Source organism: Salminus brasiliensis, chromosome 19, assembly GCF_030463535.1.
Source record: "Salminus brasiliensis chromosome 19, fSalBra1.hap2, whole genome shotgun sequence".
Classification (NCBI taxonomy): domain Eukaryota; kingdom Metazoa; phylum Chordata; class Actinopteri; order Characiformes; family Bryconidae; genus Salminus; species Salminus brasiliensis.
Window position 1 is genome coordinate 19,813,849 of NC_132896.1, and position 27,858 is coordinate 19,841,706.

Sequence of the window (27,858 nt, forward strand, 5' to 3'; positions counted from 1 at the left end):
CAATAGTACAGGAACAGAAATCCGAGCTTTTAGCATCTAGTATCGGTTCTTATTTTGTGACCACCTTTCGGAGCCTCTTTTACTGTGTGCTGTCATCATCATGATCACATTGTGCTGATAAAGGACTATATGAAAAACACCATGAGAAACGTTTATTAAACGGAGACATGAGCCAGAGGAACATTTGGCTTGTTAAAATAATGAATAAACGAGCGCGACTATATGAGGCGAGATAGGCGCCACCAAATCTGTTGTTTTGAACCCGCCTTTAAATGACGCACGCCAATGACAGCTTTCCTTTCTAAACAGCTTCGGCCAATCAGACTGCTCCTTATAGACCAGCCTTCGTCGCGCAATGCGAACAAGAGCCGGGTTGTTTTCTTTTTACTGACAATCTGTGCAAAAACCTTCACGATTAGGCTGTAGATCGGTACGTATTCGCCTCTGCTTAAAATACTACAACCGTCTGCTTGCACACAGTGGTTATCTGGCGTTTACGATTCAGGTCTAGTGGCGTTTGTTCAGATGTTAGCTAGCTAGTTAGCATTAGCGAGACGCTAACGCTAGCTAGCCAGCGAGTCGTGTTCATGTTTTAGATGTAATTACAGATTTACAGAGTCTGAATGAAATCAAGGAACTTGGTCTCGTTATTTAGAACAATATATTAAGTTGAGAACGAAGAAACGATGGCCGCATTGTTTAGATGGAGAGTTGACCGGGTAGTTGAGTAGTTAGCTAACGTAGACCCGTCTGTGTAGCTAGCTAGCATTAGCATTAGCTAGCTATCTAACGTTAACAGTTAGCTAGCTAGCTACTTTAACACGCAGCAATGGGCATAACTAGCTAGAATTCTTATAAGAGTAATAAGACGCTTCACACTGAGCATTCTGTCTACCAGTTAAGGTAATCCTAACACTGAGATGCTTTTAGAAAACCTGGACTTTGACTGGCGCTGTTTTGACGTTAATTCTGGCTAGTCGAGTGAATGCAGGGAGCGAGCGGTGGGAGTGGGACGTCTTTTGGCAGACATCACACCGGTCTTGCAGAAACACGATGATGTTGGGCTCGGGTTTACATCCTAATTACATTTGTGTGCTGAAATGTAGTGATTTATTTTTTTGCATCTGCTTGTTTCTTATTTGGTTTGAGATGCGCAGAAGAAATAAAGAGCGGCTTGAATATTTACAAAATGCTGTCTAGCACTATAACCTGTCCTCTTGCTGAAAGTCTCTCTTGACCTGGTGTTTTATACAAAGTACTTATTTGACCAAGCAGTATTTAAATTGGGCACAATGGGCTACTGTGCTAAATATTGTTAGTTTTACTGTATCTCGAATCCTCTACAAATGGTTGCTTATTCTAATTCATGTGGATTTAATTTTATTTTATAAATAATAATAATGTATTTTGCATCGGTTTTGGTATATGTAAATGAAAAATACTCGTATCTGTGCGTCCCCATGTTTTTCTGTAAATAAACAAATTTGATAAGGTTTGGTAAAATGTTTAATTTCTTTTGCTGTTTCCCAGACACTCAAAATGGGTGAGCCCCAGCAGGTCAGTGCCCTGCCGCTGCCACCGATGCAGTACATCAAGGAGTACACGGACGAGAATGTGCGGAAAGGCCTGGCCCCGAAACCACCTCCTCCTATCCGGGACAATTACTCGATGTTCGGCAATCAGTTTCAGTGCGACGACCTCATCATCCGTCCTCTCGAGAGCCAGGGCATTGAGCGCCTGCACCCGATGCAGTTTGACCACAAGCGGGAACTGAAAAAGCTCAACATGTCCGTCCTGGTCAATTTCCTTGACCTTTTGGATATTCTTATTAAGAGCCCTGGCAGCATTAAACGGGAAGAGAAGCTGGAGGACCTGAAACTGCTGTTTGTTCACATGCACCACCTCATCAATGAGTATCGTCCACATCAGGCCCGTGAGACGCTACGTGTGATGATGGAGGTGCAGAAGAGGCAGCGTCTAGAGACTGCCGAGCGCTTTCAGAAGCACCTGGAGCGGGTTGTGGAGATGATCCAAAACTGCCTCGCCTCCCTGCCTGATGACTTGCCCCAGCCAGACGGCTCTAGCGGGGCCGGAGTGAGTCGCATGGCTGCAGGTCCAGGCTTGGGAGGGGAGTCCAGACTGAAAACTGAGCCAATGGATTTAGAAGAGGCTGGGGTTAGCTGCATGTCAGGACAAACGGACAAAAATGTGCCCCCCACGAAGAGGGAAAAAGTATGGGATAAAGATGCTGCGATGTGCAGTATTATCGATGAAATGACTTGAGTTGCTCCATGCGTTGTTCCTTGGTTCTTCATTTTAATATTTTGTTGTCAAAAGCCCTTTACAGGGAGGAGGGTGTTTATCATATGGTGAAATACACAGTTTAATGAAACCTGTCACATAAGGTCTTTCTTTTAATGTTTTCACGTCCCATCAAATAAATAAAGTGGAGAGGTTCTTGTTTCTAGTAAATACACCTGTGGGTGGAACATAACCTGCACCAGCTTGCATAATTACAAGTTACAACTTAATGACCTTCCAGAATGAGCGGGAGGCACCATGCTGTAGGATATGTAACAGAGGTTGTGTTATGCAAAGGTTTCCAGTGGTTTGCTTTTATAAGAACCAGATTCAGCGGTTTGGATCAAGGAATTGCAGTTCTTCCACAACCTTTAACTGCCCACTCTTATGTAAACTAACTTTATTCTGTGAGATGACCCTGAGAATTATTTTTGTAATACAAAGTGTAGAACCCGTGCCAGTGTGCTGTCTGTCCCCCCCCCCCCAATACTTTACCAGTTGATACCAATTTGGATCTAAAAGTAGGGCATGCAGGTAATGTAGGTTGAACTCTAGATTGACATACTGTATGTTTGTATCGGGGTAGCACTACTGACTTTATGTTGCAGTATCTTAGCCCGGAGACCTCTTTGGACCCTACCCAGGGATGTTTCACACTAGCTGAGGAAATTTTCTGATTGGACAACTAAGCACTTCTGTAAGTTGCATCTGCTAAATGTTGTAAATGTAAATTCAGGTTCCATACTAAACCCCATTGATAGTGACATGCCGTTTAATAAATGACTGACTCTTTTCCTCTGTGTTAAGGACTGGCAAATATCACAGGTGCTGGACAAAAATGAGAGAATTTAGGGTGGACACATGTTCTATGCTATTACTTTATGGTGACAGTTGTACAATAATAAGTAGATACATGTCTGTGATCGGTCTGGGGAGATTTACAAAACATTTGTGTGGATTATGATACATTTCTTCGGGAAGGCCTCAAAATATGTATTCCTGAAAGGTTCATACAGTCATGTGAAAAACAAAGTACACCACCTTCAAATTCTATGGTTTCACGTATCAGGACATGCTGAAAAAACATCAGGTCCTTAGCAGATATTAAAATTAGGTAAATACAACCTCAGATATACAACACAATCTATTCCACTGTCATTTTTTTATTTAACAAATATGAAAGGTTGTGTGAAAAATTAAGTACACCCCATGAATCAGTAGCTTGTAGAACCACCTTTCAGCGGAAATACTTTGAAGTAACTGATCGTTTCCTGTATGACTATGAGTCTCTTGCTTTGTTGTTGAGGAATTTTGGCCCGCCCTTTTTTTTTTTTAAACAACATTGCTTGAGGTTTGTGGGCATTCATTTAAGCACAGCTTTCCTAAAGTCCCACCTCAGCATTTCAAATGCGTTGAGGTCTGGACTTTGACTAAGCCATTGCGACACCTTCATTTTTCCTTTTTCAGCCATTCTGTTGTAGATTTGCTGGTGTGCTTGGGATCACTGTCTTGTTGCATGACCCAATTTCTGGCAGGCTTTAGCTGTTTATTAGATGGCCTCACATTTGGCTCTAGAATACTTTGGTATACAGAGGAATTAGTCGTCGACTCAATGAGTGTGAGGTGCCCAGCTCCTGTGTTTTTCCGTGAAACGTGGTGCTGTGCAGTATGGCCAAACTTTGGTCTCAGCTGTCCAAAGGACAGGGCTTTGCAAACCCGGCCATGCCTCCAGGTTCTTTTCAGAAAGAAGAAGCTTCCTCCAGGCAACCCTTCCAAACAAGTTATACATGTTCAGTCTTTTTCTATTTGTACTGTCATTAACTTGGACATTTAACATGCTTCCTGTAGAGTCTGAGATTAGCTCTTGGGTCTTTGCAGTTTCTCTAAGTTGCCCATTCTGACTATGGGGTGAACTTGCTGGGACGTCCACTCCTGGGAAGATCAACAACTGTCTTTTTCAACTGTGGTTTCCACTTGTGAATGTTTTTTCTCACTGTAGAATGATGACCTTCATTTTTTTTTTGGAAATGGCCTTATAACCCTTCTCAGATTGATAGACAGCAACAACTGCTTCTCTATGATCATTGCTGATGTCTTTCCTCCTTGGCATTGTATCAACACACACCTGAAGGCTCCAGACCAGCAATCTGGCAAAACCTCTACTCTTATAGAGGTGATCACACTTGCTGATGATCAATTATTAATCAAGGGCACCTGGATGCTTCTTTGCTTCTTAATTCGTTTGGAAACAGTAAGGGTGTACTTCATTTCTCACACACTGCTTCTGCATTTGGCTTCATTTTTGTTCCGTAAATAATAACACTGTGCAATTTGTCATGTTTTTATGTGAGGTTGTATTTACTTACTTTAAGATCTTGTTATTTTTTTATTATGTCTTCATACATCAAAATAGGGTGTGCTTTGTTTTTCATATGACTGTACGTACAATAACTTCAGATGGCTAAAATTGTTTTTAGTATTTTAGAAGTATGCTGTCTGCTGTGCTCATGATTTTCTGTCATTCATGTTTAATCTGCTATAGTCAAGAGTATGATTTGAGGGAGGAAAACGGGTGCCTCGTATCATGCCATCTCACCTGTTTCATCCTAATGTGTTTATGTTGGATCCCTCAAGATGTCTATGAAAGTTTCATACATCCACAAATGAGATCGGATGTATTTGGATTACCCCGACCTTTACTCCGTTGTTTAACTCAACAAAACATGTTTTGTTTAAAGCCTTTTTTCCAGTAAAACCACTGGATATACTTCAGCTGTATACGGCCTTAAGGTGTATATTCAGTCACTGATGCTTTAGAACACAGGTTCCCAACCCTATATCATGCTGGTTCTGGGGGGTTATTACACAAAATGAGATTTCTTGGGTTAGCCGAATGACTTAAGCCCAAACTCAAGCCAGGGGCAATCCACTAAAACAATCCTGAACTATGATCTAACTCAGACATCTCGCTCTGTGAACCCCCTCCCCCTCCCCTCTAGCTGAGAGCTGGGCAGAGGGGAATCCAGGACCAGGGCTGCAAAGCACTGCTTTACCAGAAACCTGCATGACATGATTAAAAAAAAGACTAATAATTACATGCTGCGTACGTTATGATTATGAATTATTATGAATGCATGCCTTTACGCTGTAATTCAACTGTTCCTAATATTTTGCCGTGCAGTCGAGGTTATGAAACGCAAACGACGCTGTTTCACAACAGGGTGGAACGCGCCGCCCGCGAGCCAATAGGAACGGCGTTGGGGCGTCACGTGGTTTTTATTTATGTAACGTAATGGTGTCAGGAGCGAGCGAGCGAGCGAGCCGAGCTCCTCTCCCCCCCTCTCTCTCTAGCGTGGTCAGCGCAGGGGAGCGATATCTGCACCGTAAACAAAAACCAGAGACCTGAACACATTTTTGCAGCTCAGGGTTGATGGAGTTTGTCGCAGCGTGCAGGGCTAACACGGAGGAAGCCACGCTGCTCGGAGTGAAGCCGCGTGAGCCCCTTCATCATGCTGGAGACGGGGAAAACATTAGTTAGGAAACACAGACTGAGAATGGATGATGTCTACAAACGAGTCTCTAGGTGGTAGGAGAACCGTCCGGAGGGAGCGCATAAGGGTGGCGACTTCAGAGAAGCTACTCGTGTAAGGAGACCGAAAAGCCACATAGTGACAGATGGACGCGTTACTCAACTTGTCGGCCAGACCTGGGCAGTCATGCCAAACGCAGCGGACGAAAGTTCACCCTGTTTGACTCCCTGACTTTGATTTATTTAATTTAATTATTTTTTTTACAGAGAAAGCCTGCACGCCATGGATCTACTCGAGTGTCCGATATGCTTGTTTCTCATGTGTGAACCGGTGACCATGAGCTGCGGTCACTCGTTCTGCCGGAGGTGCCTGGGCGCCTGGTTGCCGTCGAGGTGCCCAGCCTGCAAGGAGAGGCTGAAGCAGAGGGACGCCAAAACCATAAAGAACAACGTCCTGCTCTTCAGCGTGATCGAGAAATGCTGCCCGGAGGAGACGAAAATGAAGTGCCACATACAGGAGAAGCTGAAAACATGCGAGTTCACAGAAGCCCTGCGGATCGCCGAGGACGGGATAGAGACAGGTAGGTTGTGAATGGGGGGGAAGGTTGTGTGAGTCTCTCAGCACATCCCTGCTGCCCAGTATACCTTGTGTAACGTCAAGCCACAGGCAGAGTTACGCAAGCTGGAAGTAGCTATGTAGTAGTCATGGGCTGAAGATCCTCACTGCTGTTCTCTCGAGCAGTCTTTCGGGAAATCTCACACTCGTACCTCATCTGTATTCTTTTTAAATCACTGGAGCTCACCTTACAGTACTACATTTCCCAGCTCACAAGGCCAGTCACGTCTCTGCTGCTGTGGGCGTGCAGCAACTGACACAACTGTATACGAGTTAAAGGGTTATACCACCAGCTTATTATTTTCTTCATAATTCAGTCTTGAGATCTGAACAGAGTCATTCAGATGGACAGTCTGATGTAAAATGCTATATTGTGGAGAAAGTTACAGTGAAAGAGAAAATAACAGTGGTGGTGATGGGAACCAGGGGTTGGGATGTTTACAGCGCAACTATAAAGCTATTTTATTATGTCTTCTGTGTTTCATATGTCACGTTAAACATAGTGGTAAGCCTGAAAACCACTAAAAAATTTGTCTTTAGATGCTGTTTATTATTTTAAAACATTTCAGGTCAAATAATCATTTTCACAAAAGTCTGAGGCGTAACTCATATTTGTAACTATTCATGTAATAGCTTCCTGTGAAGGAGCATTTAGGCATTTCGAAGCATTAACTGCTTTGCAATTTTGGTTTCTATCACTATTGTGACTACTGAGTGCCAAGTTGTAGATTTAGTCTTCTGGAACCACAAGGGTCCCTGGTGAGTATGTTGTTTGTTTATGCTAGTCATGATGCTGGCAGGAAAGCATCTTATGCAGACATCACTGATTATGTCTTCACCTGAAGAAAGAAGAAATGATGCACTTGTCACTCACAGTATTTATATGTTTAGATATTGTTTCTCATATAGTAAAATGTGCACATGTATGGCAGTTGTTCTACACGTTTTCCTTAGCATTCATCAGACTTTCCCCAGATCAAAATGAATGAAGTATCCATACATACATATGAATAGCATTGGGGTAATTATGGGCCCCCAAGTAGCTTTGCAAACAGTTGCCCGAGTTCACAGAAGTCTAAATTTATGTCCTGATCCGATCCAGTAGATCAGGATGAGGGTGAATAAACACATCTTTAAAGGATAACGCTTTCGGATATATTTAAAAACCCAGACCCAACTCCGATCCTTCGAGCAGCGCGCCCATTGGTGTCTAGGCACCAAACTGTGGTTGTTTTTCAGTGAGGAGCATTCTTAGAAGGTAAAGGAAGAGTTTGTAAGTCTGAAGTGTGGAACTCTTTATATCTGTGCTATATCTGTGGTTCTAGTGCTTTGACTGGGTGTCTGAGCCACTTTTCTTCTAAATGTTTGTCTCTTTTCTGCTGATTTTGCCCACGCTGCCTAAACCATGTGGACACTTGAATAATGGCTGTTTAGAAACGAAACAATCATGGAAACACTTTGTTCCACCTGCGGGAGAACCGCCCACCTATCTTTGGTTTTAAACCAGCGCAAAACAGCACATTCAAAACCGAGAGGAGTGGACGACTGCAAACACAATCTAGAAAATCAAATCATGGCTCTTTCACCACACTATAAAAAAGTTCTTTCACACCAGTAAGGATGTGACCAATATACACACATCAAACATGAACTGATTTTACTGCAGGGTTCTAAAGGAACTGGAAGACAGATGGTCAGGGAGGTCAGACAGACTGGATTATAAGATGCTAAACATGCGATAAAATGGTCATTTTAAAAGGTTAGCCATCAGGTCCAAGCTTTATAGATTCTTTATTGACAACAAAGTGATTTCACTTCAGTATTAATTAGCAGAATGTCTTCCCTAAATTGTGTGGCTCTGTACATGAAAAAACGCCTTGCATTAAGAATTGAATTGTCATATCCAACAATAATTAGCATTAAGGTCCTCACATTAGGGGGAGACAAAATAAATGGACCAGGAACTAATCCCTTAAGTGTGCATCTAAATTGTAATAATATTAGACATTATATTATAAGTGTCATCATGAATGCAGTGCCAGGCCAGAATGAGCATAATCTATTGTGTGCAACTGTTTGAGCAGCATTTGGGTCAAATGAAAGGTTTAGTTAATTTTCTATATGCAAATAAGTTAACGAATCGTCCATAGATCCAGTAGGACCTGTTCATCTGATATATTGACCCTTTGGGTAAAGTGTGTTTCCACAGTGAAAATCAGTTGAACAGGGGTGTCCACACTTGCATACAGTAGCTTGGCTGTGACATCAAGCAAGCCGAATGGATTTATGTATTTTCCTCAGCTGAATGCTTAAGGCTTTTTAAACCTTTAACTCCTGGCTCTTGTAGCAAAATGATCTTGCTGTTTCAGAGTTTCATCTTTGGCTGGGCTAGGAAAGCTTCATTGTAGATTGTTAAAGCCTCTGCTGGTGCCAGCTTTCACCCACGCATGAAAGCAGTTGAAGAGCTGACCTGATTGTCGAGCGCATTAGTGATTTCATAAGCTTGGGTGGCTATTAACAGGTTAATGAGCTGGAAAAGTGGATTAAAATGCACTGCTAGCAATCAGGACATGTATCATCTACGATAAACTCGTGCGGTGCAGGGGTCAGTAAGGGGTCAGTTATTCTGTTTCATAACACAAAATGTACTCTTTTAAAATGTTGTTGATGATGTTTGTTGACTATTTTACACAAAGAAAAATACGATTATAATATTTTATATAGGGACCATCATACATTGTGTATGATGACTATTGAGGGAATTTTGTAACCACAATCAGGATTTTTGTATTTGTGCACTTCTGAGTACTGGTCTGTATTTGCTGTACATTTGCTGTAAGGGCCCCTATCATGAAAATGTTATTTCCTTGACTTTAAAAAAGAAATTAAATTAAGTCTGCTCTCTGTACGGTTTGCTACAGTCCAGCTGCAAAAACTTTTGAAATCACAGTTTCTCTGATGTCGCAAAAATCAACATTTTTACTGTATCTCCGTCAGCACACCATAGTTTAGAAGAGTTTTGTGCTTCACAGCTTTTTGGATGAGGCACAATACGAGGCAGCCAATCAGAACAGAGCTTGTACATCAACAAGAAGTTGTAAAATTGAGTGTGAAGACATGAATCATTAGGTTCTTGAAACCTAAAGCTAAACAAATGTTGTACATGGACAACAATATAAAATATAAAATACCAAAATAAAAAGGTCGGATATGGGCCCTTTACAAATTACGTTCGCCTACACATACTGAATGGTTTAGTCTTGGGACGGTATTGTGATATTTGATTGTAATTGTGATATACTTGTGCGTAATTATGGGCATATTTTGGATATTATAAGTACTTCAAGACCGGCATCCGCATGTCATTACAAAGGTAATATAATTGTGCTGCTAAATTGGTCCAGCGCAGTGTGTAAAACACTGAATAACATTCACTGGACTCTGTTCACACGCTTCATGCTTTGGTCCTCGCAATTTGGTGTGGGTATGGGGGGAAAAAAAGGCTAATATTTCACAACAATCAAACAATCAAAGCTTAAGCTCAACCCCTAAAGATATGGCAGAGGAAAACACCCTAGCTAATTTAAAAGAAGCAAACAGGTCTTTGAGCTTGTGTGTGTCATTTGTACTCACCATAGTCAGATGCCAATCTGCTTGAACTAAGCTTTGCATGGCATATAGCTAACTTGGTAACGGTTTACAGCTCAAGGTTTCTGCGTGAAACTTGTGCTTGTGAAAATATCAGTCGTCGGACAACGACGCAGCCTTTTTTTTCTTTTTGTACAGATGCATATACCAAACTGTAAAACCCATACTGTGAGTGTAAAATATAAATACACATACATAAATAATAATAAATACATATCCCTGGACTGCACATAAGTTTTTAGTATTTGCTAATGTTGATTATGTATTAATATTGAAGAGAAAAAAGGTAACTTTGGTAAAAGTTGCTACATTTGTCCAAATACGGTCCCATTTGGACATTGTACTGTTTAGTATCGGGCAATGTAATACTCATGTGGCTATGGTTTATGGTTTTTATGTAAAATCCCTTTATTTACATGATTTCGGATGGTTTTGTTATCTGTCCAAAGGTATTTTGGACAAAAAAAACAAAAAAAAAAGCCACAGATTCCTATAAATCAGTAGCAAAACAATATATAAAAAACGTCTGCTCAGAAGTCACGGTAAGCTGGACAAAAAATGTGAAGCATCCAGACATCAAAGACAGTATCAGCGCTTCGCACAAACTGCATGAAGGACAGATAGAACGTGAACTGTAAAACAGGCCAGTCATTCTTGACACTATTTTCTCTTAACAATCTGGTGGTGTGTTTTATTAACCTGGGTCATTGTCAACAGAGACTGATGCCTTTTCAGGTCCCAACTCTGTTGGGTGTCTGGCACAGCATCATTCATTTGTTAAAATTTTTTGTATAACCTGTATTATCCTTAACTGTATTCTCTATATTGGCTTGAACTGCTGAGCTCCACAGCTGAAATCATGATTGCTTGATCATGATTTAATTTTAATCATATGCGAGATGACTGGAAAAACAAAATGCTAATTGTGCTTGCCTGCTTAACTAACTCTCTGGTGAAGCATAGAAATGTTTTCTGTAGAGCAATTAGAGTTCTGTCCTCTGTGTATTTCCCTCCTTGTGTAACCTCATCTTATGACACAGTCCTGTTTTGTAGGTTAAGTAACCTCTGTCAGCTGTTATGTACCGCCTTCATGGAGAACATGTAATGCAGCTGCGCAGAATTTACATGTTGGTTACTCAGCGCTTTCTAGGAATGCTGAAGTTCCAGTCAGTGTCACACCCTCATGTTAATGCTTAACACAGCCTCATCTGTCGGTCCCCGTGTTTACCTTTAAGTAGCCGTGTTCGTTGAACTTGAACCCTGTGACTGCTGTCCAAGCCACTCACGTAACTGCATTACATATTGCTTACATGATCCAAGTCCAATTAAAAGCCATTATGTATGCGTTGCAGTTGGCCAGCGCGCTGAAGCACTTTCTCTTGTGTAAACATCGGTGTGGGAGGAAGGCTTGGGCAAAGTTATGCTTTGTAGATGGCGGTTAAATGCGCCTGCACACTCACTCAGGCACAAAATGGTTACAGTACTGAAAAGAGGTTGTTTTAAACAGTCCTTGAAAGTAGTGAATACCTGGTTGAATGTGTGCTGATCATCACTTTAAAATCATTTGATATTGATGTTTTTGTTTTTAAAAACAGAAGACACTGGGGACACACGGGTATCCATAGTAAGTAGGATGTTGTGGCTGGGGGGGGTTTCAAGCAAGCATGAGCTTTAGAACTGTGGCTGTGTGTATGTGTGAGGGTGGAAGTGCCTCACCAACTATGCAACCACAGTATGTTAATAGACATTAATACATAAACATGGATTCATTTAGCAACAACAATAAATAGCCTTAATGGCCTATATGACCAAATCATTTTCTTTACATTCAGCTTTCTACTTGGGTCTACTAGAAACCCCCCAGCATTGATGTTCTAGCTAATGTGGATACCTGTGTATGTGTGTGTCCCCACTGTCCGCTTTTTTTGGAAACAAAACACATGGATCAAATGTTTTTCAGATGATTCTTAATTCAAAGACTAAACAAAACCTTGCACTGTTGTTTTTCACTCCTTTCTCCTCCAGCTCCTGACGATGTAAGTCTGAAAGTGTGGCGAGCTGAGGCAAGCATGGGGCTCCGTCGCTTCTCAGATGCCCTCCGTGACCTGGAGGACCTGTGCTGCGTCAGACCGAACTGGACAGAGGTAAAGTCTAGAGCTTGACTTGTATGTCTTCAGTGAAGGATCTGAGACAGGAGTTTGGCTGATGTGGGAAGGAATGCTGTTGATGCTGCATGCTTAGAGCCCCACAGTATTTCAAAGCTCACAGTATAAAAACAACCCTTAAACAAATGGTTTTGCTGTATGCTGTGGGCTTCTTAACCATGGGAAAGGCTTTTACATGATCTACTTCACAATTTGGTTAAAGTGCAGTCATTGACTGTATTAACATCAAGGTAAAATCAGTGTGTTTTTCTGTATTGTGAGGAATCTAGCTTAAATATCAGTATGAAATGTAATCTACACTACTGTGCAAACGTCCGAGGCCACCATTCATTTCATTTCCTGTCAAAACAACCATTAAGGAAAAGCTCCTGGAACATGAATAGGTATTTCTGAAGAGATTACATAAAATCCACCTGCATGAGGTTTAAAAACTGGAGTTTAAAAACCTTAAGCAATATGTATATGTTGCTACCCCAATTAGCATTAGATAGGAATGTAACATTTATTTCGAGAGCCTTATAAATGCAGTAATATGAATACAATGCAGACATTTTAGCATTATATCTCCTAAACATTCTACTCTTCTGGAGCACATTCATGTATCACTAACTAAAGAATATAAAAATGGGATTTAACATTACAATACCTCCAAAACCGCCCCAATCAGATAAACAATATTTTCATGCTGAGAGGAGAAAATCAGGTGCTGTACATGAGGCAGACTTAGTGCAGGTTAGTAATAATATGCATTGATGGGAAATGAGGATGAAAATGCATGTCCTAGCATTTCTTGCACAGCTGTGCTGCAGACAAGCCCTTGCCTCTCATCAGGCTGTGCTTGTTGTTTTTTTTTTTAATATTAATATTAATTTTGTTACATGAAATTAATGTGTTATGCATGAAAATATGGGGCAAAGAGGGCCTGTGTTGGTGAAGTGTGTTAAAAATGGTAGTACTGGCACATTCTGATCTGGCCTTAAATCTGAACGTGATATGTGTGATAATGACTGAATTACTGTCAGATTTTTAGCAGACAGAATTGTAGCGTTGAATAACTGTGTTTTGGGTGACTGTCAGTCAGTAACCTGTGACCGTGGCACCAGATTGTGTTCTGTTCTCTTCTTGTGTAAAAGTCTGACATTGCATATTGTAAGTGAATGATGTATAGTACAGAGTTCGGGGATATGTGTTATTTCCCTTTGTTAGATGTTTTATAAGCATGCATAACTGACTTCCTCAGTTGCCCTTTGGCATGACGTTGTGTTAACTAAGTGTTATGCTATTGCGGTATACTGTGGGCATGAGCAGGTCATTATGGGAGTGAAAGGTTATGGCACAGTTGCTACAGTAGGCCTCTGTGCTTGCTGTTATGTCACCTCTGATGTAATGCTCAAAACAGCCTGCGGTAAGCAGGAAGGATAATTTGACTCCTGAGGTGTCAACAACTCGTCCTGCTATGCCGGGACGCTGGCTTGCTGTTAAAAACAGTATTTCTACTATTGGAATATTTATATGATCATTTGTAGAGAATGGGTGTTCTGTATGGTTGGTTGTTTTCTGGAGCCGGGAGATTAGAGGGTGTCGTACCTACCATCTATCATCAGTTGGCTTTAAACGTTGCTTAGACTTAAACTAAGAAAAGCAGTTGAAAAGGAGGCCCTCTGGGGAGCGCTGGAACATGTGTTTATTAGAGACGCTATAAAGTGGTGTAACATTTGTCCTGGTTTCTAATTCGCTTGTGGCTTTTCCCATGCCCCGTGTTCCTGTGGCCAGGGTTTCTTCCGGAAAGGGAATGTGCTGCTGGAAATGGGAAGGAGAACTGAAGCGCTCTTCCAGTTCCACCACTGTCTGAAGCAGCAGCCTGACTTTGCCCCTGCTAAAAACCAGATTAAGAAGGTAGGTCAGGCATACAGTGTTGCACCCACACAGGCTGCACTGACTGAGACATCTCATTCAACATCACTCCTGGATATTGCTCATCAAATTTCCCCTTAACCCAACTAAACTGCCACCACTTTGGGACGTCATTCAAAAAAAAGAAGTCAAAATTCAGACTTAAAAATGGGATTAAAAAAAGGGGGGAATTCCAGTTCCTTTTTATGACCTTGAGATGTAAACAAAGTCATTTAAAGTGGTCTGCTCCGTTCTACCACTGGTCACAGTGGTGGTTAATGGACCCAGACGTCTGAAGTGTTTGATGGTTCTAAAATCCCAACAAGTTTAATGAACTTTAAACCCGTGCAGGTCGGAGCATGCAGGGTGTTCTAGGGCAAGATTGTGCCCATAGAACTCTTTTAGATCTATGGAAAAAATCAGAAGATGTGTGAGTCACTGGTAATATTGAGTAATAAATTAAAAATAGAAAAAAATGGTGGTGTAGACATCGTGACGCCTAGTTCTTGCCACCTCTAGTGTAAAGAAATCTGAGATGATTATGTTTTTGTAGAAGCATCAAACCACGCTGAATGACTTTGTTTACATGCCAATCACTGAATTATGCAGAAAGTTCGAACAAACAGAGGAATTTGTCCTTAACAGCTCAGTCAGGTTTCAACTGATTGTACTGTTAAATTATTCAGCCACCATTGCAATGAATTAATTGTAATGAACCACTCAAACGAGCACTTTAAATAGCTCCATACAACTAATATAACAAGTGTTTTCTCCTAATTCAACACTTATTTAACCTCTTCATGACAAGCGTCTTTAGTGCTTAGTAGAGCACCCTTCTGCTGTTATGACCTGCTGCAAATGTAATGCGTAGCCAGACACCAGCCCCTGGCAGCATTCTTTAGGAATCTCAGGCCATGGACCTGAGGCCTCGGTGGCCTCCAGTACACTTATATTCTTGGGTTTGCGTGCTGCAACTGTCTTCTTCAAATCCCAACCAAAGATTTTTAAGTTAAGCAACTGTCATGACTGCTCCAGAATCTTCCAGGGCTTCTTCTGAAATCAAGCTATTGTGTGCTTTGAGGTATACTTGGGATAATTGTCCTGTTGGAAGGCCCAGTGACACCCAAGCTTTGGCTTCTTCACAGAAGGCATCACATTTTCTTCTAGGATTTCCTGATACTTGATTAAATCCATGTATGGGGGAAAGGTTATAATTCTAAGGGCCTGTGACTGACAGCAACCCTAGATATGTATTAATTGAGTATTTATAGTTGTGGGGTCTAGTGTAATAGCTTTTAACGGGGCCCAAAATCCTTGGCAGCGTTCCTGCCTGTGCATGCTGCAGGTTTCCAGTGCCAAAAGAAAGCAAATCAGCCCCAGAGCATCACCAAGCCACCATCATGCAACAGTACAATATAATAATAATAATAGTACAATAGTCCCATAGTTCCAAAAACAAACTTTGGACACCAAGCATGTATTTTGGCTGATTATGCACATTGGGATGAAAATGTGAAAAGTGTATTTACATAGTTTTACATATATATATATATATATATATATTTTAAATACCATCAAACAGTTTTCTAGACTGAGCACCTTTTGTTTCTGTGCTGGGCAGATTTTGGAGGCGGAGGGGATGTCTGTGCCAGAAGAAGTCCCCCGTATCCTTCATGTCGTTGCTGAGTATCTCAGGGACCCCTGCCCCATTACCAGCTCTGTGGGCCCCTCTCTCACTGAGGACTTGCAGTGCTCCCGGAAACAGCTGGAGGAAAGGGCTGGCTGTGAGGAGGTGAAATGCTGTTAATCTACACTGTTTGTCAGTTAGCAGACATTACCTACAAATCTTTGGTTAACAACATTGTTACACACTGAAAGTGACACAAATAAACAAGGACAAATGTGCAATATTCAGGCATGGTTTTTCCGTAACAGTAAACAGTAACAGTAACAGTAAACGGCCAGCCGAAATCCCCATTAAGCGCAAAACTTTATCCTTTGCTCCTCACAAAACAGACAAACTTTAGGTCCTTTTTATTTTGGAAATGCAAAAGGGGGGGCAGTGTCCCAATATGTGATGAAACTTCCTTTCCAGTCTGCAATCCTTTAGCCAATGGAACGGAAAGAAGTTTTTTGCAAGTTATGCATCAGAGAAAAGAGTTTCACCTTCTTCAGGAGATTTTAGACTTTATCGCTTTAACACTCAGCTTGGATCAGTTACTCAGTCTGATTCTGACGAGGCAGAATTACTATTTTTGACATTTGTTAAAGTCGTCCTAGTTGCTGGGATCCAACAAATCTGTCATCTTGGTTGTTGCCATGCCAACGCCAGTGACAGCAGTTACTGGTCATGAGAGTTCATGTCGGTTCCATAAGTTAGCAAAAATCCAGCAGAGGATGGAAATGGTAGCGTGGGAAAAAGATCATCAGTTACACATGTTGAAATCTATTTGTTGACATCTGAATAAATTGTATGAATGATCGGGTTGTGAGTTCCTTAATACTTAAGAATTTTTTTATTAGTTCAGCACTATACTATATACATTATACCAGTACAATGCAGTGCCAGCTAAAAAAAAAAGAAGGTATTCAAATCTGTAATGCGAAAATTCTATGTGAATCATTCTACCCTCTCTCTCTCTCTCTCTCTCTCTTGCTTTCACTCTCTCTTTCTCGATCATGGTTTCTCTCACAGACTCAGACTGTATCTAAAGTCAAGCAGGACACCAGCACAGAGTGTTGCTTGAGTCTGTGCCAGGCTGTATCTTTCCTGCCCACAGCCGAGGATGATGAAGAGCTGATGATGAGGAAGGAGGAGAGACAGATGAGAGGTGGGAGGATTGCAGAGTGCAGTGCCCACTGACACACTGCCTTGATTTTTAGGTTTTCTAGTTTTGATATGGAAGAAATGACAAAGTGTGTAAATAACATTAGAAATAAATAAACAGTAAATAGCAGACTTCTGATTCAGTGTGAGCTTAAGGAAAGTTAGGCAATTTTGAATGTTTTTATTGAACCTCTCATCAGTCCTGGTGGAGAAAATGCACATTTCCATTTCCTATTTCTTGGTTATCTCGTAGGCACATGTAGTGTGGGCCGAGAGTCGTCCCTTAGCGTCCTCACGGTGTCTGACTTTGAGTGTCCTCTCTGCATCAGGTCAGTTCAGTTCTTTACTCTGGAATCATTCTCACTCATTGGACTGTGTGTGAGATGCCTTTAGATTGATTAACTTTACCATTTGCTTTTCTTCTGCACTTAATGTGACCTAAACTGCATTATTATACTGTGCTCATTAAAGGATTAATATTCAGTGTAGAGAAAATCAGGGTTGTCTAAAGTCCTGTTCGGACAGGGTTGGTTTTACATGGCGGAGTAATGTAATTTTACTGCAGGACGTCTGTAAAATCTATGACCAATTTACACAGGATAAGAAATCTCTGCATAAATAACTGCAATGGGCTGCTCGATTTACGCACTGACGTCACCTCCAAAAACGTGATGAGTAGTCTTATAGCCCACTTATAGTAATATTAAAATTGTAGTTAGAAAATTGTAAATTAGAAGCTATATGTTTATGACCTGTATGTAGGCTTACCTAAATGACTTACAATGACTTCCCTAAAGCAGCCAAAAGCATTGCCCCTCTGGGGAGTCCTTTGGCTCTTTTTCTGAATTTAACTGAGGTTTACCACAGACTTAAACAACCCGAGGTATCTGTGCCAGGCTTTAAAATGGCTGCTGCTTCTGTTACTATCTATACCTTTGATCCAGATCATTTCCATGTGCAACATTGCACGATTCCTTACACTGAATGTGACAAATAGGACAATAAAATAAATGTAATCAGCTAAAATTGCAGAATTGGGACAGACCTATTGTATTGTGTGCCTATTTTTGTGAACAAATGGTCTTTATCACATGCTTGATTTTATTAGGTTGTTCTATGAGCCAGTCACCACACCCTGTGGCCACACGTTCTGTAAGAACTGTATTGAGAGAAGCCTTGACCATAATCTCCGCTGTCCGCTCTGCAAACAGCCACTGCATGAGGTTAGTGTCAAGTCTTAAATGTGACCTCCATCCATCCATCCATCCATTGACTTAGTACCCCAAACCAGTGGTCACCAATTGTCCTCCTGCAAATCTGCTGTCCTGAGTTCCTTACCACTAACCCTGACACTCTAACACGGGGCCTCATTAATCAGAAGTACTGATCTAAGATCACTGCTCATTAGCTATATATAATTCAGTGAACTTTAACTGACCCCGGATCAGAATTTTTACTCTAATAAGTTTGATAAATATGGGCATCTGATCATACATTCAAACTTGTTGCCTTTTGGCAAAATCTGCTGTTTTGTTTGATGAATGTTCCATTCATGTGAATAGAATAACATGAACACAGCACAGCAGCAGCGCACGCAATCATTCACCCAACACATAGATGTAGTATGTAATTTTTGAAAGCCAATTAGAACTGAGATTGCATTACAGATCATGTTGATTTCTATTGACCGCTGTAACCTCTGTGGTGAGAAGGTCATACTCCACATCAAATTACTTTACAAGTGGCAATCGGCAGGGTTGAAGTACTGTTAATCATGTGCGCTCTACTGGCTTAATAATGGCAATGTTTTTATACTGGCTGTATTTATAATAGATGTAGGTTATTTGAACATGACTTGACCTGTATTTGCTTAGTTATTATTAACAATAGAATTACCCAGCAATTACTACTGTATTTCTGTAGTCTCAGAATGTATCAGAAAGCTACAGAATATTCATGGTAAAACCACTAAAAGTTTCTCTCCTGAGAATAATCCCCCCAGATCCAGCTACAGGGAGCTTGTCACTGTTTGTTAAATTATCATGACTAATACATCAGATCCAGCTAATATATGACTTCTAAAGAGGTTAATTAACTGGAGCAGGTGTGGCAGTCTGTGGTTGGAATTAGATGTCTATGACCAGGCTTGATGACCACTGTCCTAAACCTACCATGTTTTACTGTAGAAGTCCCCAGCTCTTTCTAGTTGCAGGAGTGGCTTTTTTGTGAAGTTCCACTATTAGCATTGCTAATACACATCCTCTTCCTATTGCGGTTGTAATTCTCACTGCATTCTCACATTCTGCGCTAGTATTTCAAGAACAGGAAATACAACCCCACGATGCTGCTGCAGGAGATTATGACCCGCCTCTTCCCCCAGCAGCTGGCCGAGAGGAAACAGGTGCACGACACCGAGATGGCTGAGCTCTCCAAGTGAGTCACCCACACTGTGGTTACCAAGTATAGGTATTCCTGTGTGTCCCACAGACCTGCACAAGCAGTGTTCTGCACCTTGCAGAATTTTTCAAGCGCCAAAAGCTGTCTTCATTTTTCATACAGGCAGCAAATCAATAAACAGTGTGATGAATGTGAGGTGTTAAGCTTCGATTTTGCTGTCAATAAATAACCCCTAAACTGAGCCATCAGTTTAAGCTGAATACAGTTAGAAATGCACTATCATTGCTCCATTGCTAAAGGTATGACAGTTTCTCACATTTTTTATTTACATTTCACTCTTTCTCTTTAGCTTGACCAAAGACATCCCGATCTTTGTGTGCACGGTGGCGTACCCTGGCATCCCGTGCCCGCTGCACGTCTTTGAGCCACGCTATCGGCTGATGATGCGACGCTGCATGGAGACGGGCACTAAGAAATTTGGCATGTGCAGCTACGAGCATGGCAAAGGGTCAGTTGACAGAGGCAGCTGTTATAAACTGTCAATCAGTCCTTTTTATTCTTATTCAGCTTTAGCCTTAGTATCTGCCATTTGATCTATTACAATACCTGGAACCTCCATTGACATCCTAATGTAGCTTAGAGATTAGTCTTAATACGTGTCTGGGAAACTAGCCAAAACAGTGCTATCCCCTTGCGTGCCATTAAACCGTTTTAATGGAGTTGATAGTCTGAATCAGCTTTTACATGTTCTCAAACCTTAATGAATAGTCTCTGGCTGTATTGTTGTGTGCCTGTTGACCCAGGTTCGCAGATTACGGCTGTATGCTGGAGATCCTGGACCTGGACCTGCTCCCTGACGGCCGCTCCTATGTGGACACTGTGGGGGGCAGCCGTTTCCGTGTGCTCAAGAGAGGCCAGCGGGATGGATACCACACTGCTGATATTGAGTACCTAGAAGACCACAAGGTATGCATTAAAAGAGCTTATATTAGACTCCAGGTCAGCTAATCCTGGACCAGTGCCCTCTTTCTTTTACTTGCGCTATTTTGTGCTCTTGTTCTTCAGAGATGCCTCAGGAGGTTATATTTGGCCCAATAATGTATTGTTTGTTAACTGGGTTTTTCTTGTGCACTGACCTGAATATCTTCTAGAATGGAGCTTTAAACTTAAACTGAGCATTAAGGTTGCTTTAGTTGAGTTAGTGTTTAAATGAGCTAAATGTACTTTTGGCCTACACTATGTGGGCAAAATTATTGAGACATCTGCTAATTTAAATTAAGGATGTTAAAAAAGAGTTTGTCCTGCTTTTATTGGAGTAACTGTCTTTACTGTCTAGGGAACGCTGTCAGCCCCTCTGTATAATCGCCCCCGGGGTGATTCCGAGCCGCCAGCGGAATGTCACGTTTGATATTTTCAGTATTGGCAATATGCATCAATATGCACTGCTTTGCTGGTGGTCATAAAAGTTTTGCTGCCTTAAATGTTAGGGTAGAGGATGATTCACTAATCAAACAGCAACAGATGGGATGAAGTTGATAATTAAAAAATTAAACACTGAGCTACCATGTAATTTTACAAGTCACACTATAAATTCGCAAAAACAAAATCAAGTAAAATTTATTTGTATAGCATTTTTTACAGCTGACATAAACAAAACATAGAGACTCCAGTGAGCAAGCCAAAAGTGACAGTAGCATGAACTAGAGGGTATTACAGAACAGTCACTGTGATACAGTAGAACTAGAATATAATCATGTTGACTCACTGGGCAACTCAACTGAGCGGTCACAAACACCTTTGGGGTAACATAGAGATATGTTTTATTGTCACATTTCTGCTATAAAAAAAAAAAATAAAATAAAAAAAAAAAATAAATATATATATATATATATATATATATAATTGTTTGCAGCATTTTCTTCTTACGTCAACTTTCCATGCAGCTTGAATTAAATGTCTGAAGAGCCATGTCACACCAATACGCTCAAATTTTTTGTCGTAGCTTTTAGAAAATGCTATCCTTTTACGACATCGCCACACAGTGAATATAATCGGCAGTACACACTCTATTCAATGGGGAGAACAAGGTCAAACAGCCAATGAAAGGTTTTGCATAGTTTTTATTACAGCAATTTGCTTGCGAATAAAAGGTCTATCATGCGCTTACAATGCCTGTTTTAAGGGTTAAGGCAGATCGTGAATTTATTTCCGCATCTGTAAGCAGCGGACAGGAGAAAAAAATTGTAGTGCATTATACATATTTCAGACCTCTGATTACCATTTTTTGTCCGGTTGATGATGATCATTGTGTGCATGTGATTGTGTGATTGGGCTAAATATAGGTGGATGGCGCAGAGCTGGAATTGCTGCAGCGTCTCCATGACAGTGTGTATCAGCAGGCAACGGAGTGGTATCACCGGTTGAACAGTCGTATCAGAGAGCAGATCAGCCGCCAGTATGGAGCCATGCCTGAGAAAGAGAACAACATCCAGGTCTGAAGACACATCCACACACTCCCAAATACACCAACACACCATCAACTATAAGACAATAATAAATTAATATTCACACATTTAACATTTGTGACATTTGAACTTGTTAGGGTATTCTCTTTTTGGGATGCTTGAAAACAGTAGACCTCAAAAGTCAGCGGTACTGATCATGTCAGCAAAATATAATGGAATTGTGAAAACTGAGAAAAGGAAACCAGGAACTGTGTAGCAAAGTGTTAATGACTGAAATGTAACTTAGCAGTATAACTAGAAGTAAATATAGCTATATAACTATTATATACAGTGGCATGCAAATGTTTGGGCACCCCTGGTCATGATTTTTTTTTTTTTTTTTTTTTTTACTGTCTAAGCTACACAAGACAACCATATTCACCATAAGTGTTGGACACAGATGTAATTTGGCCACTGCCTTTAACCCATCCGTGCAGTGAAAACACACTCCCATACCAGTGATCAAACACAGTGCTGGGGAGAAGGGAGGGTGAAGAGCTTTGCTCAAGGGCCTAACAGTGGCAGCTTGCTGAGCCTGTCTATTTGAACCCACAACCTTGTCATCAGTAACCCGGTGCTCTAATCACTGAGCCACCACTGCCCACGATTCCAACCTGCGTAAGGGAGACCCCAGTGGATTTGTACTCCATCGCCTTAACCACTCGGCCACTACTACTACTACTACATTATAGAACTAACTATAACTGGGGAAAAAAGTATCCTTACAAAGATATTTCAGGCCTTTAAAGAGGCATCACAGACGATTTAAGCATCTCCTCCTACGAAGACTCTTTGATGAATGTGAAGCTAAGTGTTGCAGAGTATACCCAAAGATTTGACCTCAATTAAAATGGTTGAGAAGGAACTGTTTTAGATGTTACTCCAAAAAGCCACCATGTCCCCAAGCATTTCCCCAAAGAGTGCTAGTGTTCCATTAGTGTTCCATAGTTTCCATTCTTCTTGCAATTTTGTGCTTATATACTGGCAGTTGAAATAATTGTGTATGTCCTACATCAGTCGTCTCCAACCCTCCCTGCTGCAGTGTATAACTCCAACCTAAATCTAACACTAGCAGCATATTGAGCCAGTCAAGAACTTCTGAAGGCTGTAATTAGTTGGGTCAGGTGGGGTGAATTAGAGTTTAATCCCAGGTCCAAGGGAGGGTAGATTTCCAGGAGCAGGGTTGGAGACCTCTGTTTTAGAAAAGAATAGCAAAATGACCTTATGTGCCAACAAGACAATGCTGGGGTTGAGAAGTTGGTTGAGAAGCGAGGAAGTTAAGGTGATTTCATGGCCAACACAGTCACAAATTTAAATAGCTTGAGAACTTTTGGGAGTATGCCTGGAAATATGTGGAAAAGAAAAAGCCAACACTGTAGGAGATGAGGACACAGCAGAAAAAAGGACCTACAGCAGATTAATAGACTCTCTCAGTTGTTTTTTGTTTTGTTCTGTTGGACTTTTGTTGGTTGTTAATCAGTGTTGTTAATAATCTTTTCAATGTGTGTGTCTGTGTGTGTGTTTTGCAGGCATCTGCTGATGGACCAGCTTGGTGCTGGTGGCTGCTGTCCGTGCTGCAGTTAGATCCAGCCTACCAGACCACTGTTCTGTCCCTTACCTCACTGAAAGACCGGCTAGGACACCTGCGTATTGTACTGGAGTACTTCTCTCAGAGCTAGGCCGAATGGCTCTTGTTCTCTTAACGCACACGGACGCACACTCTACTTCTCTTTCTTTTCACACGTTACGTGCACGCAACTTGAAAGACGCTTATAAATTTGCATTTATTCAACTCGCAAAGACACATATTGATTTGTCTTGATGCAAGAGGTAGCGTCCCTGTCCTCACGCCACCTCGGTGCAAAAGCACCTGCCTTTCTTTTTTTGCTTCACCGGTGGATATGTGCTGTGTTTTCTCCTGATGTTGTTGAGATATGAGAACGAGCGATCAGTATAGAGCTACAGCTACAAACACAATCCTTCTGAAGTGGAGCTCCATGAAATGACTCATTGTAGTACGGTTTCCATTTGATGGACTGCAAACGAAAATGAGTGTCATACCATTATGTCACACACTACCCAGATCTTGCATGTAGGCCTAAGATCAGCATTTGTCATAGAAGAAGCAATCAGTCAAATTCCTACTGCCATTTGGAAACAGGAGAGGCCACTAGAGGCAGTCAACTCTAAGAATACTTCCTTATGCTTACTACTCATAGAGATGACATCTGGAGGAAAAAGCTAATGTGGGAAGTTTTGCTAGTGCTACAGACTTTTAAGTGCCAATTCTCTAAACAGGGTTGTCACTACCAGGCATATTAAACTTCAGAACTCCAAAGAAGCTGAGTGCATCTAATAAAATGCATTCCTTCGTGCGAAATTTCATTAACAGAGCATTGAAAATTCTGCTTCTAATTTAGGCAGCGGTTTGGACTGACTTTCACCGCAGACCGCATGAGCGGAGAAATTAATATTGCAGTAATAGTTGTACGAAACAATGCTCCTTGTCTCAGCAGATTCATATTTTGCATTTCCAGTCGAGAGCTCCTAGAGTTCCTTTATTTCGTCAACTCTGAATATTAAACCGAAGGCAGGATTTCAGGCACGCTGGAGGAGCAAATGAGTTTTGTTGCACAGAATACACATAAAAGCTGATCTCAGTCAGAAACGTGGAGGTTTCAGATGTCCTTAGAACTGCCGGAGCGTGCTGTAAGCCTTGTTCTGTGATTATCAAAGCTTCAGAAGGTCTCTGGCTTTCTCCGTGTTCTCTCGAAGGAGATTTGTGCCTTTGGGTCTAAAGCCTTAATCTGGTTGAGCAAGACACAAGGACGCTCTTAAGCTCCTCTATTTGTATTTTCTTTTTTTTTTCTTCTTCTTTTTTTTTTTTTAGTTGGTGGAATGTTAAAACTGCGATACTACTCACGATCTGCTAATGGACACAAGCTTGAAGAAAAACTAAACTAACTGTTTTCTCTCATACATAAAAAAAACTGTATGTCTCAGAGATCAGAGAAGTTCCTCAGCTAAAAAGCACCCAGCTGCACTGCTATGTATTTATTTTTGTCCTCATACATCAAGTTTTCTACCCAGCGCTGAAGCTGATCGATGCCATATCATTTAGGAGCACCCTGGTAGATAAATACAGGTAAATACAGCAAGCAGTTTGAAGAGGTATTCGTTTGAGGACCTGAGAGAGGAAACTGGTGAAGGGAACGGCCACGTGAATAGGCCACAGTACTCTGTTAAAATGTAGCAGTCCACTCGGTGGACTCATTCTGAGGTTTCTACTAAGTGTAGATGGTAAAGGGACAGTGGTTTGGGTGAATGACTGCTAATTTGCTACTAGATAGCTGACTAATACAACCTGAATACAAGACCTACTTTATGTTCAAGAACAGGGAGCCCAAGGTTCTTGTTCTTGAAGAGAGGAACACACCATCATCTACTAATAATTCAAGCTTACAGACTTTGGCCACTGTCACCAAACAAAGTACTTCATGGAAACCAATCGGTGTGCCCCCTCGACGTCCCAAGTGCATGTTTCAGTTTTCAATGAGGGAACTTTCCAGACACCTCTGTGTTATGCAGTGTGACATAACCGACTACCCGGCACCTCCTGAAGGCCAATTCTACTGTACTACCTTAAAGGAGGCAAGCTGGAAATGACAGCAGTAAATCAACCATAAACACAGCTTCTCAGTTTCAGGCCGAACCGAGCCATGAGAGAGTTTGCAGAGCCTTCAAAAGAGAACTGTGACATATAAATAACAGTACATAGGCTAAATGCTGTCTGTATGAAAGGGATGCTAAAATTCAGCTTTTTATCTGCATACAATAAACAATAAAATAAGGGGAGGGGTGATATAACACAAACATAATAGATACTTGAAGTGTACTTGAATACATTTTCACAAAACACCATTTTACAATATTATATTCCATCTTTCTGTGGTTTGATGAGAACAGTTTAGGGATGTTCCCATCTATTTTGGTTTGTGGCCCCTCAATCCATTTTGAGAACTCTAATGTCGAGTATTGTCCGATTCCGGTCCGGTATTTGTGTTTTCATGAAGAAAATATAAACAGAATTTTGGTATACTAGTCTGCTAATTAGCCCTTAATTTTAGTAAGACGTATGTGTATACTATTTGCCTACTTTTTAATATATTGGTTTGTGTTTATAATTGACTATTGATCAAAGTTGATTGACCTACCTGATGATTTGGCTACCAGTTAGTTTTAAACGCTGCAGTTAAATCCTTTTAGTTTTAATGGGCTCACCATAGAGCACAATGACATATGGTATTTTTCATGTCATCCAGTTTGTTGTGAAAATGGCATTTTATAGTGTTTTGAATACTATAATAATTAAATATAGCTGTAACGCGCACATAGTGGCCTGCTTCTTTACGTTGGTTTTGAAAGCTCTGTTTCTGTTAACACTGGTTTAGAGCGGTAAAGCAGAACCAGTTCCACCATAGAATTGTTTCCAACCAGGTGAGGCCTGGGAATGAAAAACATGACAGGAGTACATTTTAAAGCAGTAAGGGTGAAGTTGGCATCCAGCTCACCCATATTCAAAGATGGAACACTGCAGATATTACAAGTCTTCATATTCTGCTATATCTGCACCTCTTTGTTACTTTACTGCTGCAGGTTGTGAAAAACGGGTCAAGCTTAATTGAACCGATTCCTAATCCAATAAAACATTATTGGAGCAGTCCTGATCCCAGTCCACTGCACTGGACTGCGACACCCCGGAACAGACATAATGCAGTGATTAACTTTAATCACAAAGTGAGTTCAAAGATTTTTATTCAACATTTTATACATACAGAGACACATCAATTATGCACTCTTTAAAACATGATCAATGATGTTAAAGTTCTGATTATTCCCACAAATACATTTATCAAAGTTATGATACAATAACTTCATATTGTTCACGTCGAAAGTAAAAGTCAATCGTTTGGAAGTGTTTTTGAGTAAACAAAAAATGCTCAAAGTGAAAAGTGTCCAAAATTTACTTCTGATTCAAAAAGTAAGCAATATTAAACAATTATAAGGTGAATATTTATTGTTATTTCTATTACCGTTGTTTATCATTTTCATTAAATGCTGTCTTGGGGATAATTTCTAATTTTATTTTATGTAGAAAATCTTTTTCTGACCGTTAATAATGTACAATTATGAATACATGAAAAAATAAATACCTTCATGGGACCCTACCTGTTTAAGAATTTAAGCCTTGCCCTCAAAGCCTTAAGATGTAGACCATATTTACTAATTTTTAGATGTACAGGACCCAGGACCTCATAAACATGGCTTATGACTAATGCCGTGATAATGATGCTAACACCATGGCAGCTATACTAATGCCATGTTAGCAATGCTAATACTGTGGTATTGATGCAAAGGCCACATCAGCCATGCTAGTGCAATGTAAAGTGTGAAGGGAATTCAGCACCACTCACTGTCCTAAGGAGTGGTCATCCAGCAAAAATCACTCCCAACGTAAGAGGTGGACGTGTCATGGTTTGGAGCTTCTGTACTGTATCAGGTCCAGGACAACTTGGCAATGTATTATACCAGCAAATTCTACAGGAGAGTATCAGGCCATCTGTCCGTGAACTGAATCTTAACCATAGGTGGGTCAGGACAGTGACCCTAAGAACACAAGTAGGTCTACAAAGAAATGGAAAAAGCAACATTAGATACACTTAATATTTTAGAATGGCTAAACAAAGTCCACACCTTAACCCAACACCAACGTTGTGGAAGGGCCTAAAAGCGGTTAATGGAAGGACGCCCACTGACGTCACTGAGTTAAAGTAGCTTTTATAGGGAAAATGGGCCAGAATTCCTCCAATTAATTGTGCAGGACTGAACACCAGTTACCAGAAATGCTTGGCTGAAGTCATTCCGGTTCAGGAAGGTGAAACCAGTTACTGAAAGCAAAGGTTCATCTACCTTGTCTG

At 40.9% G+C, this 27,858-nt stretch overlaps 2 protein-coding genes across 2 annotated transcripts; both read left to right on the top strand.

Annotated features, from left to right (window-relative positions):
- The first annotated feature begins 341 nt into the window (after positions 1–341).
- On the top strand, positions 342–3,095 carry med7 (mediator complex subunit 7). The gene is made up of 2 exons (XM_072663485.1): positions 342–430; positions 1,531–3,095. Exon 2 carries the CDS (start codon positions 1,540–1,542, stop codon positions 2,281–2,283), a length of 744 nt encoding a protein of 247 aa, XP_072519586.1. The 5' UTR covers positions 342–430; positions 1,531–1,539; the 3' UTR covers positions 2,284–3,095.
- A 2,510-nt stretch (positions 3,096–5,605) lies between these two features.
- Positions 5,606–27,858, top strand: lonrf4 (LON peptidase N-terminal domain and ring finger 4). The gene is made up of 13 exons (XM_072663725.1): positions 5,606–5,945; positions 6,098–6,411; positions 12,120–12,238; positions 14,033–14,155; positions 15,774–15,944; positions 16,848–16,983; positions 17,233–17,308; positions 18,088–18,202; positions 19,291–19,412; positions 19,726–19,884; positions 20,180–20,342; positions 21,719–21,868; positions 23,410–27,858. Exons 1-13 carry the CDS (start codon positions 5,860–5,862, stop codon positions 23,557–23,559), a joined length of 1,884 nt encoding a protein of 627 aa, XP_072519826.1. The 5' UTR covers positions 5,606–5,859; the 3' UTR covers positions 23,560–27,858.